Genomic DNA, 25820 nt, shown 5'->3' with positions numbered 1-25820 from the left:
TAGCACAGGCATACCTGTGGTATTAGTCGAACGAATGTACCTTGTCTGTCTCCGGCATCTTTTAGTTAACTATAAGCTTGACTTCTGTGATGTACGTATCTTGCATGTATAGACAAATATGTTACAGTATGTACGTACCGCCAGTTCTTATACTATCTTCGTTATAGAACGTAACATATAACGTACGTACGTAATAAATAACGTACGTAATAATGTTTTTTTTTTACCATGTCCTCTTTAGATCTTCGTAGAAATATGATTTGAACCAAATTTTCGGTTCTCTCGGTCGCGTCCACGGACTGTAACACTGTGCGTGCCTGCTTCTCTTCAATATATTTCACTGTATGTAACTTTTTGGCTCTGTATGTTCCTACCGATCGTGCATTTTGTAACTTCAATCACTTGGAATGGATGAGGAACAAATCCTCAACTTTCCATTTGGATGATTTTCGACTGTAACTGTTCCTTTGTTTCGTATACCAGCAGCACCGCGAAAATTCAATCTTTATGAGGTTACTGATCCTGAACATATATAATGAGGCTCTTGAGGTTAGATTCCCAACTCTATGGGGCCCTGTCCTCGCACTCTTACTCAAACCAACTTAAGATGAATTTTAATTGGACTCATATACCTGTACATACTCATGGTATATCGCTCGTACTGCAACTCTGGCACGTTCGTGATTTTGTAAGGTCACTAGAGCATGCACAGATAGTAGGTTTCAAACTGACATGTCCCTACCACACCACCATAAGTAGCTAATAGCTTGTCGCGGCACTATTAAATGTACTCACAGTGATCGTACAGCCTGTTTTGAGGTATAGAAGAGGTGTCATTTAACTTAGAACTTCCCCAACACGTGTGACAGCTCTCAGGAACTTATACTGTTTCACCTAATATTTTTCTAAAACACCTTCAATAAATCCGATCTTTAGACCCATCAGTAGTTGTTTTATCCACTTCAACATCCAAGCACCCAAAAATAATGATTATAACTGATCATAACCATCAAAAGTCATTTAAGTTAGTCCATCTATAGGGACATTTCCCGACAATGGTTAACCTTTCGAGCGGATCTACATTACTCTAAATTGTGTTATGGTGCCTATGGGGGAAATGTCATTGTTCTAACAGCCTAACGAATAAGAAATAACACGCGTCCCAATTCACCCGGCTGGTAGGCGTACAACGCGATAGGTATCATGTCATGGACACGCCAACCGTAGTAGAAATAAGGAGAAAACACACTGCCCTTTTTTTATTCGTCCGATTTGGCGGGGGATTGACATGTTATGACCCGTTTCCCGTTATAAGCAGCATGTATAGGCCCTATGCAGGGGTCTAGGTAAATTCAAAACATTTGGTAGTTATTTGGACTTTAGCCCTGGTGTTCAGGACTCCATCTAAAGGTGGTTTACGTAGTAATATTTTAACCCTTTCGCATACACCTCTCTTTACATATTAATCCAGGCATATCATTTACCAGTTGACGTGATGGCTGGTGCTATCAGGGACAGATGAAAGACACTTGATTTGCAGGTTGTGTAAATCATCCTAGGGGGTTCAAGGCACGGTGGAGTTCATAGCGTTCCATTTGTGGTATGGAACCTTGGTTCCTTTTGTGTCTTAGGATCCCCCAGTGTCTATGTCTCCCTTGATGTCGTAACGAACCCGGGAGGATGCGAAAAGGGTCCGTCAAATCGACCAGAAGCGTCCTATTGTAGTGTGCGTGAACCATTGCCTATGGCTAGAGGGTCTATAACTTTCTTTGTGACAGGCATGTTTGCAGCCACCGTCCACTGAATTAGTGACCTGATGAGGGGCTTGCTATTCGTCCTAATATTCTATCAAATTAGCGTTGAGTTTTAAACTAGCGCCATCACTTTACATAAAGCGTTAATTTTTTTCTCTTCATTGTTCGTTGGTTCTAACTCAGTTGACGCAGTGTAGATGATACTCAATTCCAATTGAAAGTCACCATTTATTGTCGGCCAGGAAAAATCAATGAAACTTTAACGGGGATGCACTTGCCCGTGGTCAGCAGTAACCTTATTTAAAGCAATTTTATTTGAACATAGACTAGTTAACAACCCAGTTGACCACAAAGATCAGTATGTTAGTATAAACTTTCTGTTCACTATTAAATAACCTCCTGCACCATCCACACCTCCAAAGATACCAAATTATTTGTTACAGTAGTAAATGGGGAGAGGATGGGAAGGGCTGCTGACCGAGCTGCTTTTGCGAGTAATTACAACATTTTTGTAAAATTTATTTTAGCCTATTCAAATATGAAACGTTATTGAGGTTCGCGCTGGCGTGAAATTTCATTAGTAATGCCCTAACTAACGCACCCTAAAACTCCCCTACCCGGAAGCAAGTTCTGTCACTATCACAACTCAGTGTTATTTTACACAGTTCCTTATATATACTCTGATATACTCAACATTTCTCATTGGCAAAAAACAAAAACTACTAGGTTAAAATGGTAACCTTTAAGGAGGGTTGGATCGTTGTAAAATGTATGTCATCATTTTTGAACAAGAAATCTTTTGGGATTGCCTTTGTTCAAAACACAGAATAATTAACTGAAGGCGGTTCAACATGACATTTTAGTATAGGAAGAAACAGGTTATCGATGATGGTCACCCACGAGACACCGTATGCTCTGTAGATGAAACGATAAGATTTCCTTATAAATTTGGTTTAGAAATGATCTATTTTCGAAAGAATATTCCCTGGAATCCTCGTCACACGACCCGTTTTCTTCAAATTGTTTTCATAAACATGTGATTCGGTACAACAGTTGCGAAGTATTCTTTCTCCACCAGAATAAGCCACACCCCTTCTCTGTCCTAACCTATACCCCTCTTCCTCTCCCTCTCCCGTCCCCCATAGACGATGCGATATTGGTTTGAGAGTTAAATTATTTCTTAACTCTTTCCTAAAAAATGATATAGGAAAATTAATCATACATTGACATCTGTTTTTGCGCAAATGTTATTAAAAAAAACTAAATTGTTGTTTGTAAAAAGTTTTTTTCCCCGAGGTTATGAAGTTTCTTGTATTCATGAATATTCACTAGTCTATAAGGCGACGAGATGACGTATGTTATTGAACGTTCGTAGTTTTAAAGTGCAAAGATAACTGAAGCGTAAAGACAGTAAAGTAGCTTGGTTAATTCTTCTAAATAATAAACAAAAATTGTTGACGAATATCACGGGATATGGTTTTGTTTTGTTTTTGTTGTCGTGAATTAGGAATGCCATATATCATAAAATTTCAGCTCAAATAATTATGAAAACTGGAGTACATTTTGGTTAAATTTTATCTTTATCTTTTTTTCATTTCGTTGTCCAGTTTTTGTACATTTTTGAAACTAATATTCACTGAGCAACGTCTTGGCAGCGACATTCGTTATAACTTTCATCAAAACCAAAAACAAAACTTAGGAGATCTCAGAATCGACAAACTGCGTTCTCCGTCAGTTGCTTTATCAGATTAATGGACCATTTAACCACGCTTATCGTCCGATAATCTATGTATTATCTCTTCATTGAGCATGTGGGTTTACCATGTGGCATTCAAATGAACTTCTGATGGCTGGAACTGATAGCTTAATTAACTTTATCGCAAAAATGGTTGCATCTCCAGGTCCTTGTAGCATTATGTCACGCCAAGATATGCATTGTGCACCCGATACTCATAGCTCACACAGTAACTACTGTTCATGTTCCACAACCGTGGATCAGTAACTACTGCGCTGTGTTCGCAACATGGTAACATTTGTTACACTTGGCACAGAAATTACTGGAAAGCTGTTACACGTTGAACTACAAGTCCGACAGGTGAAAATTTGCAGTAATTTAAAAAAAAAATGTTTAAAAATTTTAAAAATTTAAAATTTAAAAAATTTATTTTAAATTTTTAAATTTGCAGTAAGAACAAACTTGCAGTAATTACTGTGCCACCTGTAACACATGTTACCGTGTTACGAACACAGCGCAGTAGTTACTGATGCACGGTTGTGAACATGAACAGTATAGATACTGTACTAGCTATGAGTATTGGCTGTCTTGTGTGATGTTTGTAACTATCTTATCAATGCATCTGGCTACTGGCAGATATATACGAAATCTTTCAAAAACTTTTAAGCTTCAAAGTTTAAAAAAAGTTAACACAACCTCTGAAGCAAATTGCCTGGAAGAAACCTCAAACCGCCAACTGTGATTCACTCTTTGCATGGAGTAAGAGAGGGTTGCATTTCAACCGATCATATCTCGAATTAGGGAAAAAGGTGTTGCGATTGGGTTTTAAAAAATAAAAGTGCAATGGAACATTATATTCTCTTCAACAGAACTTTGAGGTGGAGAGAACACATTTTTTATTTTGTATTATTATATCATTTCTGTATATGTCCTACTCGGACATAAGAGAGTACACATAGTCAAGTTCAAGTTTAGTCTAACCCAAAATAAAGAAAACATTGAGAAGAAAGAAATTGGTAGAACCATTTTTATTATCAAAATTGGCAGGGAAAAGAAGCATAACTTACAAACATTTACGTAGTACAGAGAACGTGTATTTGGTTTTGCGTTTTCCTTTCATTACTCCCGAGCAAACCTGAATCTTTTTTGAATAAAACCGATTGTCCATCGATTCTAGCTTTTTTTCATTCATCATGCCTCTACCTAGCCTACTGAATATCTCAATGCCTAAAAAAAATGCCTTGAAAACTGTCCACGAAAAATATTATTCTACAATTTTTTTGCAGCCATATATAGCTCTTTTGAAAGTTTCTCTTCATCCAAATCTGTGACGTGACAGTCACCAGAAAACCTCCAAAGTTGACAGAAAATAGAAATACATTTCGTTATAAGGAGACAAAAGCCCAACTATTATCTTCAGTTGATATCATAGAGAAATTTTAAATAAAATCTTCCCCATCACCCTCCCCCACCCGCTCCAAAAAGCTTACAAAATATTGCTCCGTTTGGGAGTTATCGTAGTTTAAAAGTCTTGTCGGGCAGCTATGAGTTTTTAAACATGTGATGTAATACTTACGTCACTTACAGGAGCTTAAAATTTTTATTTTATCCTTGTTTTTTAATTTTCATATATTCAAGGATGGAATATTCACAGCGTTGACATGGAAACCGATTCGATCATATATACGTTTCATATTTATAGAGCTTCAATATTTTCAGTACACTTGCGGAACCCATCTGCATTACAGAAAATATGCAATCATAAATAATCGAAGCCAAAATATGTGGCTTGGTTGGTCTCTTATTTAGACTTGCTCAAGACTCCGAATTTGTGTGTGACGGAAAATGAAATCTGCGATATCTCTCAAATGGAATATGATATTTCTTGGATGCTTAGGGATGTTATTCATGACAGTTATCTCTATCACAAAGACCGATCATGATTGTTTAATTATTATCTCATTTGTTCTTGCTTTTATATGAGCAAAAAAACAAACAACATGAGTATTTATAATCGTATGGCGACGATAAGAAAACAGGCGACAGTTATATGTAGTTTATAACTTTGATGAAAGGCCTAATTATATTCAACTTAGTAAAAGTATATAAAGGGACACCTATAAATTGACTTCGATGAACAAGAAAGACGAAACTCATTGATCCTTATACAAAAGGCAGAGTTTCAAAAGTTACATTATATGAGATTCTGGGGATAAAGAATACTTTTGGTGGGCAAAGGAAGAGTCCTCGTTGAGAGTTGACATATGGGTTGCTGGGGGGGGGGGGCGGGGGACTATATGCGGACCTTTTCATCCTGCTCCGGTCATAGTGGGTAAATCGGTGCAAGTATCATATTGCTAGAGCAGTCAACTTTATATCAGATAGTGGTTTTGACACTATAACTTTTATCCATGTGCTGCTCTAGCGACCCATGAAATCTGACGAAATAAGTAAGTCAATGGAAAAATGAATTGTGGAACGAGATCTTAATTGCTACAGCTGCAGCATTGTTTAGCAAGCTAAATTTTGAGAGGTTATTAATTGATTACCTCCAATCGAAAACAAAACATTTGTTTTCTTTTCTTTCTAACAATTTGTTTTTATTGAATTTGGGTTTAAAAGAACGGAATTTATTAATCTGGAGACCAGATTCGGGATGATGATAGCAAACCACTCCTCATCTGCATTCATTATATAAATGTACATGGTAGTGGTCATGCGCATTTGCGTAAATGGTCAAATGTCAACTAGTTGTATTTAACGCCAAAACTATAAAGATGATATGAAATGTTAATGAAGAGAATAAAAATAACATTTTCTGCCCATTTCCCGTTCTGAAAATTATTCTCTTTAATTGGTAAAAATTTTTGGGTTGACAATGTTATGAAGAAGTCTACCGTACAATTTTGTAAATAACTAAAACATCAAAACTATTCGTTATATCCCTGGCGTTGCTCGTTAATCTAACCATAACAAACTCAATTAGATTTAACGCTTTCGGACCTTTCTTTCTTAAATACAGTTTGCATTTTATGTGCATAATCGCCAAAGTATAACACAACCAAAGGTGTGCCTCAGTAATATGGTCTTGAATCCGCACCAAAAGCCCGTTATTGGCTGGAACGTTATTTAGATCTCCCATTACGTATGTCGTCATAAGTAGGCAGAACCTATTAAAAGGCATTTACTATAATAAGGGCTCTAAATTAATTTTCTACGTGGGCCAAAGAAAAATAAAATTTGTTTAACTAAAATGGTCCGACAGAGCCAAAATCTAGTACTATACCTATATTGGACAATATGAAGTGTATAGGTCTGTAGAGGGCTCAAGCATAATGCATTAATGGCTTCCCTTTACTCGCTTAGTGCAACTTGTGGTCCGATTATGTTTCAGAGACCAGGATTGAAATCCTTCGCAGACCCGGATGTGACCTGATGTCTACCAATTATCGATTTTGGTATCCCGTTATCGAGATAGGAAAGATGTAATAATGATTTCGTAAAACAAGTGATCACATATCTGGACCTAAAAAGATCTATGTGTGATCCACCACTTGAGAAGTCACTAACTTTCCAATATAGGCTGTAGACTTCATCCCACAAGAATGAGATATATCATAATCATATGTTGATTCAAAAGACTTGATTTGATCCCATCAACGAGATATATATCATATCTATTAATTAAGAAAGTGTCATATGATCCCGTCAAAGAGATATCTCGTATCTGGTGATTCAAAACAAATGATTTGATCCCATCAGAGAGATATATATCATATCTAGTAATTCATAGGGTTTTTTCTTCATCCCGTCAAAGAGATGTTTATCACATCTAGTAATTCAGCAGGCTTGGTTTGATCCCGTCAACGAGATGTTGATCGCATCTATAGTAATTCAGCAGGCTTGGTTGGATCCCGTCAACGAGATGTTGATCGCATCTATAGTAATTCAGCAGGCTTGGTTTGATCATGTCAATGAGATGTTGATCGCATCTAGTAATTCAGCAGGCTTGGTTTGATCCCGTCAACGTGATGTTGATCGCATCTAATAATTCAGCAGGCTTGGTTTGATCCCGTCAACGAGATGTTGATCGCATCTAGTAATTCAGCAGGCTTGGTTTGATCCCGTCAACGAGATGTTGATCGCATTTAGTAATTCAGCAGGCTTGGTTTGATCCCGTTCTCATTCGATGTTAGATCACTTGAACATCTTTGATTTTTACCCTGTTGCAAATTGTCCTTCTTTCCATAATTGGTCAACGCAATTTTTGATTACAAAAAATCGGTCATAATTATTTCGAGTCATCGTGACTCGTCGTAAAGTTCCGCGAGAAGCCATGAGTAATATTTCAGCAAATCTGTATTCTCGTAGTTACTAAAGGCAGAGCGTGGTTCGGTTTCATACAACATCGGGGTACCAGATAAGTCATCGGGGTCGACTTCCGCGAGTCTGGTCTGTGTCACACCAAGAAAAGAAGAAAAAGAAGAAAATAATGATACAATTGTAAAAAAAAAAACAAATATTTTGGTAAATTAAACAATTTTTTTTTAACATTAATTTTTTATTTTTCGAGAGAGACGGGATTTGAGAACACCTTTTGTAACAAGATATTCCTATCACAGATGATCTAACAGTTATCTTAAGGAGAGAAAAAAAACATGTTTGTCACAGTATTAGTTGAAAATCACCATTTCAATTAAATTCCACAATGGGAAAAAAAATAGTACGCTTAGCTTGTAAGAGAAGTTGTTGATCACAATAATCTCGCTCACATATACAGATCAATCATGTTAACCGGTACTGTGGCCGAGTGGATAAAGGCGGTGGCATTTGAAGCAATAAGGCTCAGCAATCGGGAGGTTCCGGGTTCGATTCCCGGCCGAGTCATTAAAGGTGGGTTTTTCATCCAAGAGAAATCTACGGTTTTCCCATCTGAAATAACTTTCAAAAATGGAAAAGATTCCAAATTTGAGTTAAAATGTTGAATTGGAAGCCACCCGACGTGTGAGTTGTAATCCATAAGCCCCTCGGGCTTCTTCCACATAGGTGGTCGCTTAAGGCTCGTAAAAATAACTGCTGCTAATTATTATTAGTGGTGGTTATCATGGGCGGCGATCCGTATTTCCGAGTGGGGGGGATATGACCTTGTTGACTATCTAAGCGTAGCGCCACCATGAGTTGGCGCGAAGCGTACAAGAAAATTTGGGGATTTACAAACTCTCTAGATGGCCAGAAACGGCACTTCCCGAGGTTTCCAAGCGGCATATACCCAACTTTAAAATAGGGATATCATGTCCGAAATATCTCATATTCAGGATCCAAAATACTTTTTTTTTTAAATTTCGGGTGTTATTTTGGGAAAATTGCCCACCTCAATCTTGTTTCAGGCGCTACGTTAGAATGTTCGATAGCTCTTTTATATTATTCGATGAAGAAAATAGCCTCATGCAGGCTATTATAGGCCTATACACATGCAATACACAATTACACATAGTTACATTCCTAGGTACCGATTGCTAGGGCATCCAGGTGAAACGTGTACTAAGCATTACCCTGGTAACATGAGATTCTCAGCTGTTCGAGGGAACATGTACGTGTGTAGGCCTACTATAGGGCCTATATGAATACTATGAGGGTGCATATATGTACTATATCAATACCGTGGGCGCAATAATACATTTTGTTACTATAGGGCCAATGAAGCCTACAGTCAACTATTCTTGCTTTATAAAGACGGTTTATTTGAAAAGATCGCACTGCGTTTATGGTAGGCGAGAAATGAAGCTAAAAAAGAGCCGTACATTCACGATAATGCATAAATGTAGGCATGAAAAAAATCTTATCCCTGGCATTTGGTGGGGGGGATATAGTGTATTACATCCCCTCCACCCATTTTCATGGGGGGATATATCCCCCCTTCCCCCCCAGGATCGCCGCCCATGGTGGTTATTTAATGATGTCATTAATTTTCCAAACGTTCGTCAGCCGGAACTCTTTTGCATGCTAGTTATAGTCAAGTAAAATTACATCATTATTTGAAAAAAAACAAAGCTAATTAATTGCATTGTTATTAGTTTCTCTTAATTGAAGAGAATAAAAAGAAGAAGATCAAAATCAACTTAATGAAGGTGCTTAAAATTAACATTTCTATTTTGTTTATAAACATATTTCATATATAATGTGTATGGAAAGGAATTCTCGTGGGTTTGCATATACGTTATGTTTTTTTGCTATAATTGATCAATTGAAGTTTAAGAAAGATGGTATTTGGAACAAGTTTTAGAAATGTTAATTTCTTCAAAGATGATTTCTTCTGCATGGAGTTGTAAAGCCCATATCCTGAAATGCATTTTTGGTGTTTGTGCATACGATCACTATGTTCTCTGACCTTATATAAGTGTTAAAGCCGGAAATTTCTCTCAATTTTTTAACAATGTGAGCAGAAATATCTCACCTTAAAAAAAAAGGAATAATTGATATGGTAATTTGCAACCTCCTCCTATATACTGCTTCAAAAGTTTCGACATTTTGCTTCATATTTTTGGAGGGGGGTGGGGGGGGGGGGTTAAATGAAATTTTAAAGTCAGCCTCATAAACTAGATTGTAATGTCATTTTGGTATCTTATATAGTATCAAAGCCTGACCAAAATCTATATGTAAAAATTTAAAACAAACAAACACATTACATACACACACACACACAGACACATATATATATATATATATATATATATATATATATATGTATATATATATATATATATATATATATATATATATATATATATATATATATATATATATATATATATATATATATATATATATATATATATATGTATATGTATATATATATATATATATATATATATATATATATGTATAGAGATTGAGAGAGAGATCACGTCTCGACTTTCTGTGGCAAAATGACATCATGTCTCAATTAGTCATATGTAAAGAATGTTTCGTAGAATTTTTTTATGAGGGCACTAAAATCATGACGTCACAATGATAATATGGAAAATCAAAAACTTGGAAGTTATTTTTTAAACACATGACCTTGCTTTCTCTGCATATCAGACGAGAATTTCAAACGGAGTTGCATATCTCATCGCCAGCAAAAACTTGATTTCAAATGAAGAAATTTATCATTAGCTAAGCAATCTGGCAATCTGAGGAAAGTATACAAGTGAAGGTTCTATGTCAATTCAAGAATTCCCCTTGTTGTTAAAACAAATTTGACTGACCTCTGGCCATTGGTTCCGGGGGGGGTCTGTAAGACACAGGGTTATACCTTCTCACCAATTAGAAAGAAAATCGGCCCAGCCGATAAGGAGCTGTTTTTGACAAAAAATTGGGCACACAGGCACACACGTACACAATGACACACAAGGACACGTTTTGACCCCCTCTCTCAGCCATGGACTTCTCTTCACCCTTGGGTAACACCCCAGGCGCGTAGCCAAGGGGGGCGGGCAAAGGGGCAGCCGCCCCCCTCTTTAGCATATTTTTTTGAATGTTTTTATGATATCACTAGTCATTTCAAAGAGAAAATGCTATAGATGCAACTTACAAGGCCTGGGAAGTGCCATTTCCAGCGATCTGGGACGCATTTTCAGCCAAACTTTTCTTGTACGCGTCGCGCCAACTCATGGTGGCGCTACGGTTAGATAGTATGCAATGCCGTATCTACGGCTCTGAAAGTTTGCCTACAGTTTCGCCCCTTCCTTGGCAAATTACTCGCTACGCACCTGCACCCCTTCCCCCCATGGATAACCCCCGAGAGTATAACTATACTCATGAAAATTACCAATTTACCATGACAAGTGTTGCTGTGGCAAATGACAAAGCTATAAATGGCTTGTATAATGGAACAACAATATCTCATCCTCCCAATGTTAGCAATAAAATAGAGATAAATTAATGTAAATGTGTTCTGATGACGTAGATTGTGGTATCAATTTGCATATTTATAAGTCAGATAATGACTTCGTGATGACGACAGTCTTACGTAAGAAGATTGAAGAAGAAATGATTTATTGTTTACAGAATAATTTGTTGCTTTTATCTCTAAGACATTAGACATTCGTTTCTATCAGTTTGAGCTATTGATCTAATCGATTTCAATGCTCTTTTTATTTTTTATTTTGGGTGTCTGCAAAGTGATGCCTTTCATTATTTATATTTGTAAGAAAGTGATTAACCGAGAGCAGAAATCAAAAGATGATAAAAAATGTTAAATACTTTTTATTACAAGGAAATTTGACTCCCGCAGCCATAAAGTGAGATAAACATCTTTGAACATGTAAATCCTTCTGGGGATATAAAAAGGTTATTACAAACACGCATCTACTGATTTAGACATTTTTCTGTGCAGTTTTTCATATTTTCTTTTATTTTTTATTAGTTTGGCTTGAGAACACGGATTGTAATTGAACAATATAGTACACAAACTATGAACTTTAAAATATCAAAATTCTTTATTTCTATGTGATTTTATTTTATTTTAAGTTATTGCTTTGATTTCTTCTTTTCTGTGTCTTTTCATCCCCTGCAGGCCACAAAAGATAACATATTCGAGCGGTTTCTTCAAAGGTCATCAGTATTTCTTGTTTCCTTTTCTTTTCTTTTTAAAGGGGGGGGGGTGTTCTCTCTTTTTACCCCCTGGTGAATACAATGTATTAGTGTGTTATTAGACTGGATACTATAACTTCAGGATAAAACGCCTGTTAAAAGTCTAACTTTTTAGTAACTTTCTATAGCATGTTGTTGGAATGGTGAACAATACTGCTAACATTTAAAGGAATTGAAGACTCGCCCCAAACCGCGTGCGGCCATCTGAAAAAGTTAACTTTCTGTTGCTTGCAAGTGACGTTTCGTTCGTGTCGCTACAAAACACAGACAGTGATGAAACGTGATACCTTGTTATCTTTAGCTAGAACCTGAGATGTCCATCGCTGTATTGTTAATACACTGTGCTGTGGGTATTGACCCTAGCTGTATGTATCGACTGTACACTAGTGTCTAATTACCAACGGTAGCAAGCTGTGTGTGTATTTTCTGGGATCCATGGTAGTGTCTAACACTTCTGTTACACCTCATTCGAAACTAGGTCAGATTACCGGCGTTAGTCGTTTCTTTTTGCGCGAATCTTCACACCCTTTAAAGAGACGTCAAAAGCAATACTGAATTGCCCTAATGACGTCATTTGTGCTGCTGTTGCCAGAAGCATCAACAAAAATATCACCACATTCAAGCAAATAAAAAAAAGAGAAAAACAAAGCAAAATACACTGAATGGATATTAAAAAGAGGTTAGTTTGGTTTTGTAAGTACCAACGGATGGATTAACGAAGATTAAAACAAAGTAGAAGAAAAGATTAAAATAAAAATGAACGAACGAAGAATTTTAGAAAAAAAAAAAGCAGAAGCTGTTAACTTGTGTTTACCTATAGTAGAAATTCCCTTTGACGTCATATATTCAACATGACTTTTAACTTTTGTACACAGTTTTAACTTATTTTTCACGTACTAATACATACTTAATATATCATAATACAGTATATGGCTACTTGAACTACCCCCCCCCCCTCTTCGAAAAAAATAAAATAAATAAATACACTATCCATAATATTCTCGTGGTATTAAATTGGTTTCTATTTCCGTTTTGTTTTCCTCTTGCATCACCGAGATTGACAGCGAGAAACTTTATCAAGACTATACCATAGAGTCCGTTAAACAGTATCTCCTAATTTATCATCTGTTAAAAATTTATAGTATCACACATTCAAGTGATGGGCACTTAGTTTCCATGGTAAACGTGTTTTTAATGTCAGTCATATGGCGAATTTCACAGACGCGTTGATCTTTTGCCAGCGTTTGCCAAAACGAGTGGAAAGAAGGTAAAGGGATGACATATTCAATGATTACTTAGCCACAGGGAAGAAAAAAATAATAATATAAATACAACATATACCGCAAAGATAAGGGAGAAAAATAAAGAAATAAGAAAACACAGTTACTATAGGGTATTAACACTGCAGCTATATATGAGAATCATGATAATATTCCCAAGGGGCATACATGTACTTCTCAGTTAGGTGAGGAGAAATCGAGCGAAAATCGGATCAACGTGTCATTCACACGATTCAGAGAGATGTGACGGTTAATTAGGTCGAAATTGGACATGAATATTCATTTATCAATCTCATGAATATTAGCATCATAAAGACCTTTTAGGATGATGATGATGATGATGATGATGATGATGATGATGATGATGATGATGATGATGATGATGATGATGATGATGATGATGATGATGATGATGATGATGATGATGATGATGATGATGATGATGATGATGATGATGATGATGATGATGATGATGATGATGATGATGATGATGATGATGATGATGATGATGATGATGATGATGATGATGATGATGATGATGATGATGATGATGATGATGATGATGATGATGATGATGATGATGATGATGATGATGATGATGATGATGATGATGATGATTATATTAATCCGAGAGAATTTGGAGGGACGATATAGAATGAAGCATTCAAAGTTCGTTTGAAATGTGAATTTCATTTGTGTTATATGGAAATCATTGTGTACGAGCATTGCAGTATCATATAGTTAACATGGTGAATTACTAATAATTATGTGTGTATACCACATTTATCCAACGTTCATTGTTTATACATGTTCACAGTCAGTTACAGAAACAGTCCTTAATACTATTTGGTAACTTCCAGTTATGAAAATGATAAGTTTTATATTTCTGTATTGAAAAAAGAAAAGAAGGTTTTTACTTACACTTCATAACCAAATCGAGGATATATATATTTTCCAAGAAAACTGCATTTAACCGTAAATGGTTGAAGAACAAAGTGATATTAGTGGTCAAAGAAACCCAAACCTATTTTTTCCCCATTTTGTCAATTTCCCGTTGTTAATGTCATCACGTGACATCCTTCACAACAAGTATATACTTTTTGCAGTAAACGTTTGGCATTTTGGAAGAAGTATAAAAGAATTTTAGAGCAATTTTATAAAATGGTGAAAAAAATGTACTGTTTACCGTTATTTTCAAGTCCATCCCTATATATACACACACAACTTTTTTTTTATTTGTATGCTTTCTTTATTTTTTGTGTATTATGTTCAGTTTGAATCAATATTGAAATTATATTAGTAATGATATATATGTATGGCTTTTCCTGTCCTTCGGCGATAGCTAATTGACCTGTAGACCTACTTATCAAGAATCCATATCGATACTGAAATTCGTCGTCTATAACCTCCCAACATATCACAGTATACCATTCGTACAGTATAGGGCAGTATATCAATCCGCATGCAAAACAAAATGTTGATGCTTATTTAAAATGAAAATTTCACCGGTTAAATTAATTCGACTTAGTATTTTAATAAGATTATGACGTGGTAAAAAGGTCCAAATTTCCTTTGAAAGGAAATCTGAAATGATGTAAAAGTTGGAGCAAACAACATATGGTCAAAATTATGAAGGAAAAGGTTAGAAGGTTGAATTTATATTTGTATTAGCATAATATAGGACAGATTGATGTGTTTAAGGAATGACACACACACACACACATATATATATAAATATATATATTGACCATTTATGTATTGACCATATATATATTATATGATTGATTGATTGATTCGTGACTATTTCGTGACTATAAAGAGAAATTTTACAAATATTATTAACGGTTTGGAAAAAAAAGTTTACCAATAAGAAGTAATAAACAAATAAATACATACCAATAAGGCATCACTTCTCTTAAAGGGGAACACGTAATGACCTGCATCACTAGACACTGTACCACATGCAAGCTGACATCGTCGGCTGGAGAGATTACAGCTGCACCCTTTGAAGAAAAAAAAAATTGAGATCTGGTTGAGAATAAATTAAAAAGTTGTGCACTTTGTAGCACATTTTCAGAAAACATCAATCATATACTTAAGTTGAGGTATAGTTAAGTCTCCCTAGGGATAGGAATCATAATTAGGCTAATAGGCTTATGCTAAATTAAAAACACTATCCACGTGATGATCGTGGATAAATGCTGACTTATATCAAGCCTTCTCTTTGCGATAAGTGTTCAGAGCGAAACAGGCGCGTGATATGTCGCAGCTTGATTATGCTGCGCTCTAGATCAACGCTTAACTTTCCCAAACGGACGGACGAGAGCGTATCTCATCAGTATATGACCACGTTCTAACATAGCGAGGGAGATAAAGGCACTTCATCACTGCAGTGCAGCTATATGGTAAAAACGAAGTCGTTTCGAAACCATGCTGACTCAACAGATGTAAAACCCCATTTTCCAACTTGCAAAGCAGAAGTATCAATTCCACGCAAGATTGGACACAACATTTACTGAACACCGGTGATTTTGAATAGTAGGTCAAGGATTCTCTGGTTTCTGGTGAGGATTTCAACCGGGGGAACCTATAGACGAGGTGTTGCTACTACAAGATCCATTGCTTACCCCTGCTCCACGCCTTCACCTAATATTCAGGCAACATATTTCACTTAGTTACTTTTCTGCACAATAAGTTTGACATTCGGAGCCAGTAGCAGAAGTGGCATAACATATTTTTACGCTAACATTTGCTAGCAACGGCTGAGGTGAAGTTTTAGTAACAATTATAGAGCCCCCCCCCCACCTCCACACACACACACACACATGACGATGCCCCTGCAGGCCCCCACCCCTCCACCAAGGTGTACCAAGTTCGTACATGTAATTAAATATTTTAATTGTTCCTTACAATTTATGAAACATCGATGGTTGTATTTCATGTCTAACTAATGTTTCTTTGTTTTTCTTCCTGTTCAAATACCATCTTTATTCTCTTTGGAATAGTGTCGTTTCTTTCAAAATTTGGCGTATTGTTGCTCATACATTTTGTTTACAACCAAGTTGTAAAAGGCATATTTTCATTTCATATATTTCGTATGTAAATGTTGGCTTTATCGAGGTTAATATAAACGTTGAATATTTCATGTAATATTCAAATAATAGTGATTATTTGAGAGAATGGTAAAAATAATCCTACTCCGTGTTGTTCTGACTTTTGTTTTTAAATAACGTTATGAACGTTAGCTAATATTTAAAACAACACATGTGAACCAACAATATTCATCGAAATTAGTGACGAAAGGGCACAGTTTTATTTCCTTTCATGTATAACATTTAAAATTGATCAGTTATCATATATTTTGTCAAAAAATTCACGTACCCAAAACACTTTAAACTGTCTTATTTATCAAAGAGGTAAAATATCAAGCTACTAATCATCTGGTTGGTAGGCGACTTGCATTGGCCTATTTCTTTTTGGAACGCCAATTAGGACTTAACTATATATTGAACCCTGAAAGAAAAGTATCGCTTGTGACACGAGTAATACGATAGTTGGCATTAATGAAGCTAGCTTAGTGTTTTTGTGGGGGGGGGGGGGGGTCGGGGGGGGCAAGGGCTCCAGATAATTAAAAAAAAAATCTGATAGACAAAACCATCACAAATTATCCTATTTAAGAATTGTTAACTTTTTCCGCTTCTTTAATATTCCTTTTTTCTTTTACATTTGTGATATTTGCCTTTAGATATACTCTTATGTGGACATGATTGTTGCGGCTCGGTTAATTTGGAATTGATTTAAATGAACAAAACGACTGGAGGACCTTTCTTAGTGACTATAACCAAAAACAATCCCAATATTACATAGTATAGTGTTACAGTTCGGTGTCCCACAAGTCAGACTTTCCACCCAATATTTGGACATTAAATTCCTTTCTAATTCTATCTTTTTCTCTTTGTTTTCCTTTCCTTGACTTCCCTTATCAATCAGTCAATTACTTCCTTCTAAAAGGGGGCCAATGGAATTTCAATTCGTATAGAATATTTCGCTGTGAATGAATTGAACCCCCTTTATTGGCTCCCGTGGTTTATATCTAGTTGATATAATTGGCTAAACAGAGAGACGACGTTGGAAGCGTTTGAAACACTCAAAGTCACAATTTTTTTTCAAATCGGAGAGAGTAAATTTAAAGAGAGTTATAGAAGGGATATCTAACAAGCGGAAGAGACTTATGGCTTCAATAATCGCAAGGTTTATGACGAATTATCCGCCACATTCCCCCCCCCCCCCCCCATGTACTCACCACCAGCCAGAGAGTTGTTAAAGAGCTTCTTAGTAATCCATTAAAATCGTAAAATATATTTTTGCTTTTATAGTATACAATAGTACATGCATCATCATAAGATAGCAATAAATTAATAGAAAAGACAAATGTGACACAGTCTGTAACCAAGCTTAAGCACTATTATTCTGCTAGGAAAGTCCAAACGAAATCGGGGCAAAAACCAAACCCAAAACTTAGCAGTTTTATTATCAGCTCGTCCTTTAAATATTATTGAAAGCACGGAAAAGGGTCTCTGCGCAAATATAACGTCATCGAACATTGCGAGTAATATGGGACGTCAATATGCTGATCCCTCTGTTTACTATATAATTAGAACAGTGATGATAAAACAAAAGAGATCTTAATTTAGCCATTATGTCCCTATTGAGAATTATGTCACCTTAGCCTGCCCACTTCATCCCTCCACCCACACACCCACCACCAACACACCCACATACACGCATAAAATACTAGTTTACTATACAGGCTGCAGTCGACATATGAAACAGGAGCAAACAATAACTTATGGGAAACCGGTTCACACCCAAACCGCGACACGTCATATCTCCAAATGACACATCGCCGCGACACGTCACAACACGTAACATTACGTCACGCCAATAGCTCTTTGTCAAGTGCTCAGTCTATCACAAACAAGAAGCACGATCTTTATCGTGAGACAACACTCTACTTGGGGGCTTTCGACGGGGCGTAACAATGTGACTGTTGATATTTGTTACCGTTTTCCCGTCGGTAATGGGTATAGTCCATCTAACCTAAATCACTCTTCATTATCTTTTCGCTGATCTAAGGTAGCCATAATTCCAACTTCAACCATCAAATGTATTTGCCCAAGTGAATTCCAAGCACAATGATCCACAAGGATTCAAGTTTCTCTTCTCGTAACAAAAGTACAAATCAGTAGTTATTAGTACAAATTAGTGTGCTTGGAGTACTACTTGGAATGTTAGCTCAGTGGTTAACGCCAGTGCCTTTCAATCATAAGGTCCCCGGTTCAAGTCACTCCCAGATTAATGCATGTCGTCCAGTTACAGAGTTGTTGACAATTAACAATTCATAATCATGGACGTTAAATATAAATGTAAGAGACTGACTTCGGTCAGCTTGGGACTTTGATAAGCCAATGAGGCTTCTTCGCGAGTTCCTGCTCAGTTGCAGGAGGATAGAATAATATAGATACAATTAACACTTAACACAAGTATATACATATATAATATATGTGTGTCCATGGCCTAGTTGGTTAGGGTGTCCGCATATAAAGCGGGAGGCCTGAGTTCGAATCCCGGTGGAGAGTGGCAATTTTTCACTGTTCTGGATTTCCAACTCATTACAATTTCATATAAACATCTATATATAGATGAATATTCAAAGACGACTAGGCTAGGCTGGTATGAAAGTGTGATAGGACAAAATATAACCCTTGATTTTCGTTTTGCAAAAAATAACCGACTTGACACACATATCACACTCCCTACTTCCCTCCCTCCCTTCCTGCCTCTCCAAAAGAAACATGCAAGACTAATACAATGTTTATATTTCTAAAGACGCCATTACAAGTCAACCTAAAATAGAATTTACATCACTAATAAAACGCATTTAATGCTACAGAAATGACTCCCTTCTTGTCTCATTCTAAACTGATATGACTCTCTATTTACGTCACTCTGAGCCTGCGCATGCGCATTTCAAATTGATGATATAGTTTATTGACCTACCGAGAAACGTGTCCACTTTGTACGAGATGAATTTTGTATAGATATCTATCTTAAATGTTGCCAGAGACTAAACATTAACAAATACAGTTAGTCGTGTAAATGCTATGAAAGTGGGTTTGACATTTTCGTTTTGGTTAACACGCGAAAGGTTTCTCGAACTGTTGAATTTAATTGATAACTTATAAACAAAGAAAGTGTATTTGAGTGGAACGAAATCGTGTCGGTTATTGTTTCATTTTGGCTGTTTCGTGATCTTTCAGTCTTTTTCCTATATTAGTTATACGTCACTGCATCATCGAGTATAACCCTATCAAGCAGAACACATCGAATCTGCCTTTAAACACCTTTAAAACTGATAAACGTGCACCCGATACACACACACAGAAAACAGTTAATACTGTTTATTTTAAAGTTTTGTACCACAGTAAAAAACTGGATCGTGCTATAAATCGGTAGCATGTGCTATTAGGATTACAGTAAGAACTGAGGATATGTGTAATTCAGGATATGTGTAATTCAGGATATTTGGCTATTCGACCGAAATTTCGTCTTTATCCTCTTGGGGATGTTGTGGCATGGGGGAGGCGGGGGGGGGGGCTTCAGGGAGGAGGTTTCCACCGTCCCTTTTAGCAATTTGTATTATAACCAATAGTGCTTATATGCAAAATTGTTTATATATTGTAACTTTTTAAGTAATTATGTTCAAGATTTTTCCACTTTTTTTTTTTGGTATTCACACATATGGACAAATTTGTGTTTTTTTTTCTGTTTTGTTTCGACTCTCCAGACATTTTGGACTATCGTATAAAGGGTCGCGAACTTTAAATACCAGCGGTTCTAGTTCGTAGAGATGACTGCCAATGATTCCTCCAAACAGCTAAGAAAAGTCTTATTCCATGTTAGAAATAAAAACAGGTCTAATGTTCCTTATATATAAACCAGATGTGCTTCTGGGTTGTCTTTTTTTTTTCATCTTTTTTTTCCCCTTTTCTTATACGTTTTCCTTAATATTTTCTATGTAATTTATTCTTCTGTAATGGATATGGGTTTTACAAATGATGCATTTATGATATTGAAGGTCTTAACATAATCTATATATATATATATATCACTTGATTCAGTGTCAACACCGTTTACATTCGACCTTAAATATAGTTAGTATGAAAAAACATACAAAGAGAACGTAAAAGGTTCAGATCCATAGTGACACACTATGTCATACTATGACATCACAGATTTACAAACGACACAGCTTCCATATGACATGACATTCACACTAAATGATATCTTCCAATGGGGCCAGAAAAAATATTTCTAGCTGTAAGGGGAGAGTGAGGGGGGGGGGATGGTTCAACACAAATATCTCTATTATACAAACTAAACATGGTGATTGGTTTTTGTGTCTCCTTTGAACACTTTATTCCTGGAATAAACCATGATTACTTCGTCAGAAGTGTTTCAAGTGTATACCCTTTAGTGAAGTATCGAAGTCGGAGAGGTCAAGAACCCCTTGATTCGACAAATGTGTGCTTTACTTGTACATGAGCTTTATAAGTTATATATAAGTGTATATGATATATAATATGTACGTATATATATATATATATATGTAAATGTATATATATACTCATATATATATATATACTCATATATATATATATACAACTCATATATAAAAACTGACATTCCATTACGCGGTCTGTTTGAAGATTGTGGAAGTTTTATAAATATTAATGTACCCTGAAGACAGAACGTATAGTATCAAAATAATGTCCAGTCCTTTATATTTCATTTCTATAAATAACATAACAGAAGTTTAATTATTACGATAAATCAAAAGAAAATTAAGGGGACAATAGCCCAAAACGTTAAATCTAAGTTGGCCTATATCGATATCTTTGTTTTTAGTTTTATCTCCCTTTTCATTTTCTTTCTTTCTCTCTTCTTAATTTTTGTGCTCAATACTTACTCAGGACAGATAATAGCAAACCGAAAATATACAGCCCAGCTATACATTGTTGACTTGTATTGCTATATTCATAAAACTAATATTATTCATAACTTGATACCGCAATTCGTTCTTGAAATCGTATTAGAAAGTAGATTGAAGTGCATGTTTGATGAGTTTATTAGTATATTGCTATGATGACGTAGGTTTAGCTTCATAAAGTATACAAATATAGGACTATATATTTATATATATATATATATATATATATATATATATAAATGAAAATCGTAATGAGTTGGAAAATCAAGAACAGTGAAAAAACTTTCAGCCTCCACCGGGATTCGAACCACGGGCCTCCCGCTCTGTACGATATCTATCTATATGTATATATCTATATCTATATATATATATATATATATATATATATATATATATATATATATCTATATTTATAAATATATATATATATATATATATGTATATATATATATATATATATATACACACGAATTGAATGATTCGTTGTATAATTTTATTTGTTATCTTTTGTCTATTTCTTCTTTGTTTTGTTTTGCTTCTCTTCAAGATAGAATCCATTTGTATAATTTTAAAGTACTTTCTGGTATGGTTATGAGAAACCTCTCCAAGGAAATCTTCCAGCGCACGAGACTTATTGTTATAGTATTGTGCCTTTAGCTAAAACACGCGATATGAGACAAATCTGGCTCCAGAAGCTCAATTGTCTTTTAAAAAATCAATGCATATACCTTGACATTGAATATATTGCAGAACGGTATATAAAGACTTACCAAATATTTAGTGTAGAGGTGAGTTATGCACTAGACCAGGCCTAATTTTTTCATATAGTTATCCTGATAACCATGAAAATTACTGATTTATTATTCCAAACTGCGTGAAATTTATACATTTCTTGGAAGAACTGACAAACAGCGTTCGTATGAGTTTATATATACGCACCAATGGATTGGTATAACTAAATGGGTTGAAAATCGTGTGCATCTAGTCGGCGGTTGCGTAGCGCAATTAACTAAATGCGATTCTATAACCACTAATATTGGTATGCGAGCGATAACTTAGAGCGATATATGTATTTTGTTCACAGCTTTCCATTTGAGCCAGTATAGAAGAAAAAACATGTTTCAAAACGACAACAAAACATGGCAATATAAGTTAGCCGACTTCGAGGTCGACTTTTTGGGCACGGTAATTGTTCGGTAAACAGTATAGCAATAACTTTTTCTCATCACTAATCGATTGGACATATTCCAATGGTTTAATTAATTGTATTACATTTCAACTTCTTGTAAATCGCTAACAAGGGATCGGTTCTGTACACAATCCACGACCATGCAGTTTGGGCCAATCTTCATATATGAAATGTACGTATGATGCCATGCTTTAAAGCACTCGTACTGACAGTATGAGCAGGATGGATATCCTATCAGATGCAGGTTAAGAACTGTTTATACTGTCAGTACGAGTGCTTTGAAGCTTATAAGAGAGGACAGTAACAGAGTGGTATTAGCTTTAGAATCACAGGAAAGGTGAGGAACTGTTCATACTGTCAGTATACGAGTGTTTTGAAGCATTAGATTGAGAGGACAGTATAGAGTGGTATAAGCAAAATAGCCAGTAAATTGCTACTTTCATATCACGCTTCAAAGCGCTTGTATTGACGCAGGCGCGTAGCTAATGGGGGAGGGTGCGAGGGGGCGGCCGCCCCCCTCCACCTTGAGCATATTTTTGTGTCTGTTTTTATGATATCGCTAGTAATTTCAAAATAGAAAATTCTTAGATGCAACTCACAAAGCCTGGGAAGTGCCATTTCCAACGATCTGGGAGGCATTTTCGGCCAAAATGTTCTTGTACGCTTCGCGTCACAATATGGTGGCGCTACACTAAGAGAGTTTGCAGAGCCATGTATACGGCTCTGATAGTTTGCCTACAGGTTCGCCCATGCCTTGGCAAATTCCTGGCTACGCGCCTGTACTGACGGTATGAGCAATATCCCTACTGTCGTTATACATAAAGATAATTCATGTAACAGCTTTAATTCGTTTTTTTTCCCCACATAAGTTGATCAACCTGAAATAAAGTTCTAATTAAGAGAGTGTTTGTTCTTGGTGTTCATCTGTCCGACGGTACAATTAAACAACTAGCAATCGTTTATTCCTTAATTTAACTTTAAGCCTTATTCTACTTAATATACCTTAGTAACTGAATTATTTTTGGTTTATACACCTATTAAGAGTCACGTTTATTAAGTCACTTATTAAATGCTTCTTCTCTCTCAGGGTTTTCTAACGTAAAAATCAACGATAAAACTGTACGTTGGCAAATTGTTAAGTGTTTGCTATGCCATTGAAGCCGACTATAACACACACACAATAAAAACACAAAAATAGCCTTTGGCTATTGTCTCTGCAATAAAAGCTTACCTTTTTTTTCTGTTAACTCAAAAAGTAGATAGATTTATATGTATATGAACTAGAGAGAGTTGAAGTATATAGTTTAAGTGATATATCGATGACATACCATATTTCTAATGAGCACTTGAATATTCATATATTCTGTTCGTCACCGCTTAAGGATATGAATGGATGCTATAGCGAAATGTCACCAACAAATTACCTCAAAAGTGGTATATTTTTTTGTGCATGTATTTAAACGTTATGTCGGCTTCAAAATAAATATGGGTTCTCATATATATATATATATATATATCTGACAAATTAGTACAAATATTTAAATTTTCAACAACTGACGCAATAGTATCTTCCCTTTTGTAATATATAGTTTCTATGGAAACCATATGATATTTAACGGTACTTTCTATTTCTTCACGAAGAAAATATTATTTAGCATAAAATCATGACGTAAACTATACCCGACCTTATCTATGACGATAACATGAAATCTGAAATTTTTACAATTTTGTCCAATGTTAAACAGGATTCGTACATAATATGTAATAACTATAGACTGGTATAGGAACAGACGGCACCCGCCTCCGGTGTTTGAAAGTTTTAACAATGGCCACAGGAAATGCAAGCAATTAAGCAGGCAGTTATTTTATGACGCTTAAGCGAGGGCTGATGCATGGATTACAACTTTTAACAACTTAACTCAAATCTGGAATCATCTTTTTTTTAAAGTTAGAAAGTCATTTCAGATGGGAAAATCGTAGATCGCTCTTGGATGAAGAACCCACCTGACAATGACCTGGCCGTGTATCGAACATGGAACCTCCCGATTGCTAAGCCTCATTGCTTCAAATGCATCCGCTTTTATCCTCTCGGCATCAGTACCGGTATTAAACCATAAATAATACCATGCACTTCGTACGAATCTGAAAGCTAGAAAACAGTGCCAATCCTTTTTGTACAGCTTCATCTTCTTCCTATTTTTATGGTCACTTTTTATTTATTGTTTTTGTTTATTTTCTGTCATAAAAGATAAGCGGGTTTGGTTTGTGTCCCCCCCTCCCTCCTATGTGCATACGATCAATGCTGTGTTGAAAGGGTCATTTATTTGCTAAGAAAAGAGTGCAAGGAAACTTCAATTCTAACTACCTTCTGATAACGAGTAGATTAAAACAAAAGTTACTTCTAAAATAAAACTTTGTATATCATTCTTTTGGAAAACTGCAAACAATTATAACAAAGAAATGATATCTATAAATAGATTTTAATCGTCATATATATATATATATATATATATAAATATGTTGGGTTGGGGGGGGGGGCTAGGGAGTATTTCTTCTTGCTCGTTATTTCTTTCTAATATATTGTTTATGTTTAGTTTCGTTTATAATATTAAAACAAATATAACACGACTGCATCATTAATTAACTATCATATCAATTTTTAACAATAGGATAGGAATATTCTGCTATATATTCTTTGAAATATAGACGTGTCGGAGAAGATCAATCACTTTACAGACGAATAACCTACATGTCGTTGACTCTTTCGGGTGTTAAAAGTCGACGAAGTATATTATCCTCAGAATACGGGGTGGGGAAAGAGATATCTTTAAAGAATATTTCAGGTACAGCCTGAAGTTAGCAAAGATGCTGAATTTGTTTCAAAATCGCTAGGATCAAACTCATGTCTTTGTGGCAATTTGTTTTTGATCGCGAAGATACCTTGAAAATGCACCTGGCAACATCTGAATCAATGATGAAGTCATCATGGCAATTCAACAGTGAGTGGTTTGGTTTGTTTTTCTTGATAATGTTTCGATGATTTATGCGCAGAGAAATTCAAATATTGCTGCGATAAATCTGCATTTAGATAAAATTCAAAATACAGAGAACAATGTCAGCTATAAGCAAACATTTCAAAATGTATCGCATATTATGGGATAACTGAACACAAAGGATA

The 25820-nt window shown here is 35.6% G+C and overlaps 2 protein-coding genes across 2 annotated transcripts in view; one reads left to right on the top strand and one right to left on the bottom strand.

Moving 5' to 3' along the window:
- Positions 1 to 25820, top strand: part of LOC139969679 (transmembrane protein 183-like) — a 148007-nt gene that overhangs the window by 82437 nt on the left and 39750 nt on the right. The window lies entirely within an intron of this gene.
- The window catches only part of LOC139969686 (uncharacterized), a 41281-nt gene continuing 22228 nt past the window's right edge, over positions 6768 to 25820 (bottom strand). The window contains exons 2-3 of the mRNA XM_071974830.1: positions 15300 to 15406; positions 6768 to 7943 (exon numbers count right to left, since the gene is read on the bottom strand). Coding sequence (XP_071830931.1) covers positions 7791 to 7943; positions 15300 to 15406 — 260 coding nt within the window. The 3' untranslated portion in view covers positions 6768 to 7790. The remainder of the gene's footprint in view (positions 7944 to 15299; positions 15407 to 25820) is intronic.

The sequence above is a fragment of the Apostichopus japonicus genome, chromosome 7 (genome assembly GCF_037975245.1).
Source record: "Apostichopus japonicus isolate 1M-3 chromosome 7, ASM3797524v1, whole genome shotgun sequence".
Lineage (NCBI taxonomy): Eukaryota > Metazoa > Echinodermata > Holothuroidea > Aspidochirotida > Stichopodidae > Apostichopus > Apostichopus japonicus.
The sequence above is the reverse complement of the archived record's forward strand: the minus strand, read 5'-3'. Positions and strand labels throughout refer to the sequence as shown.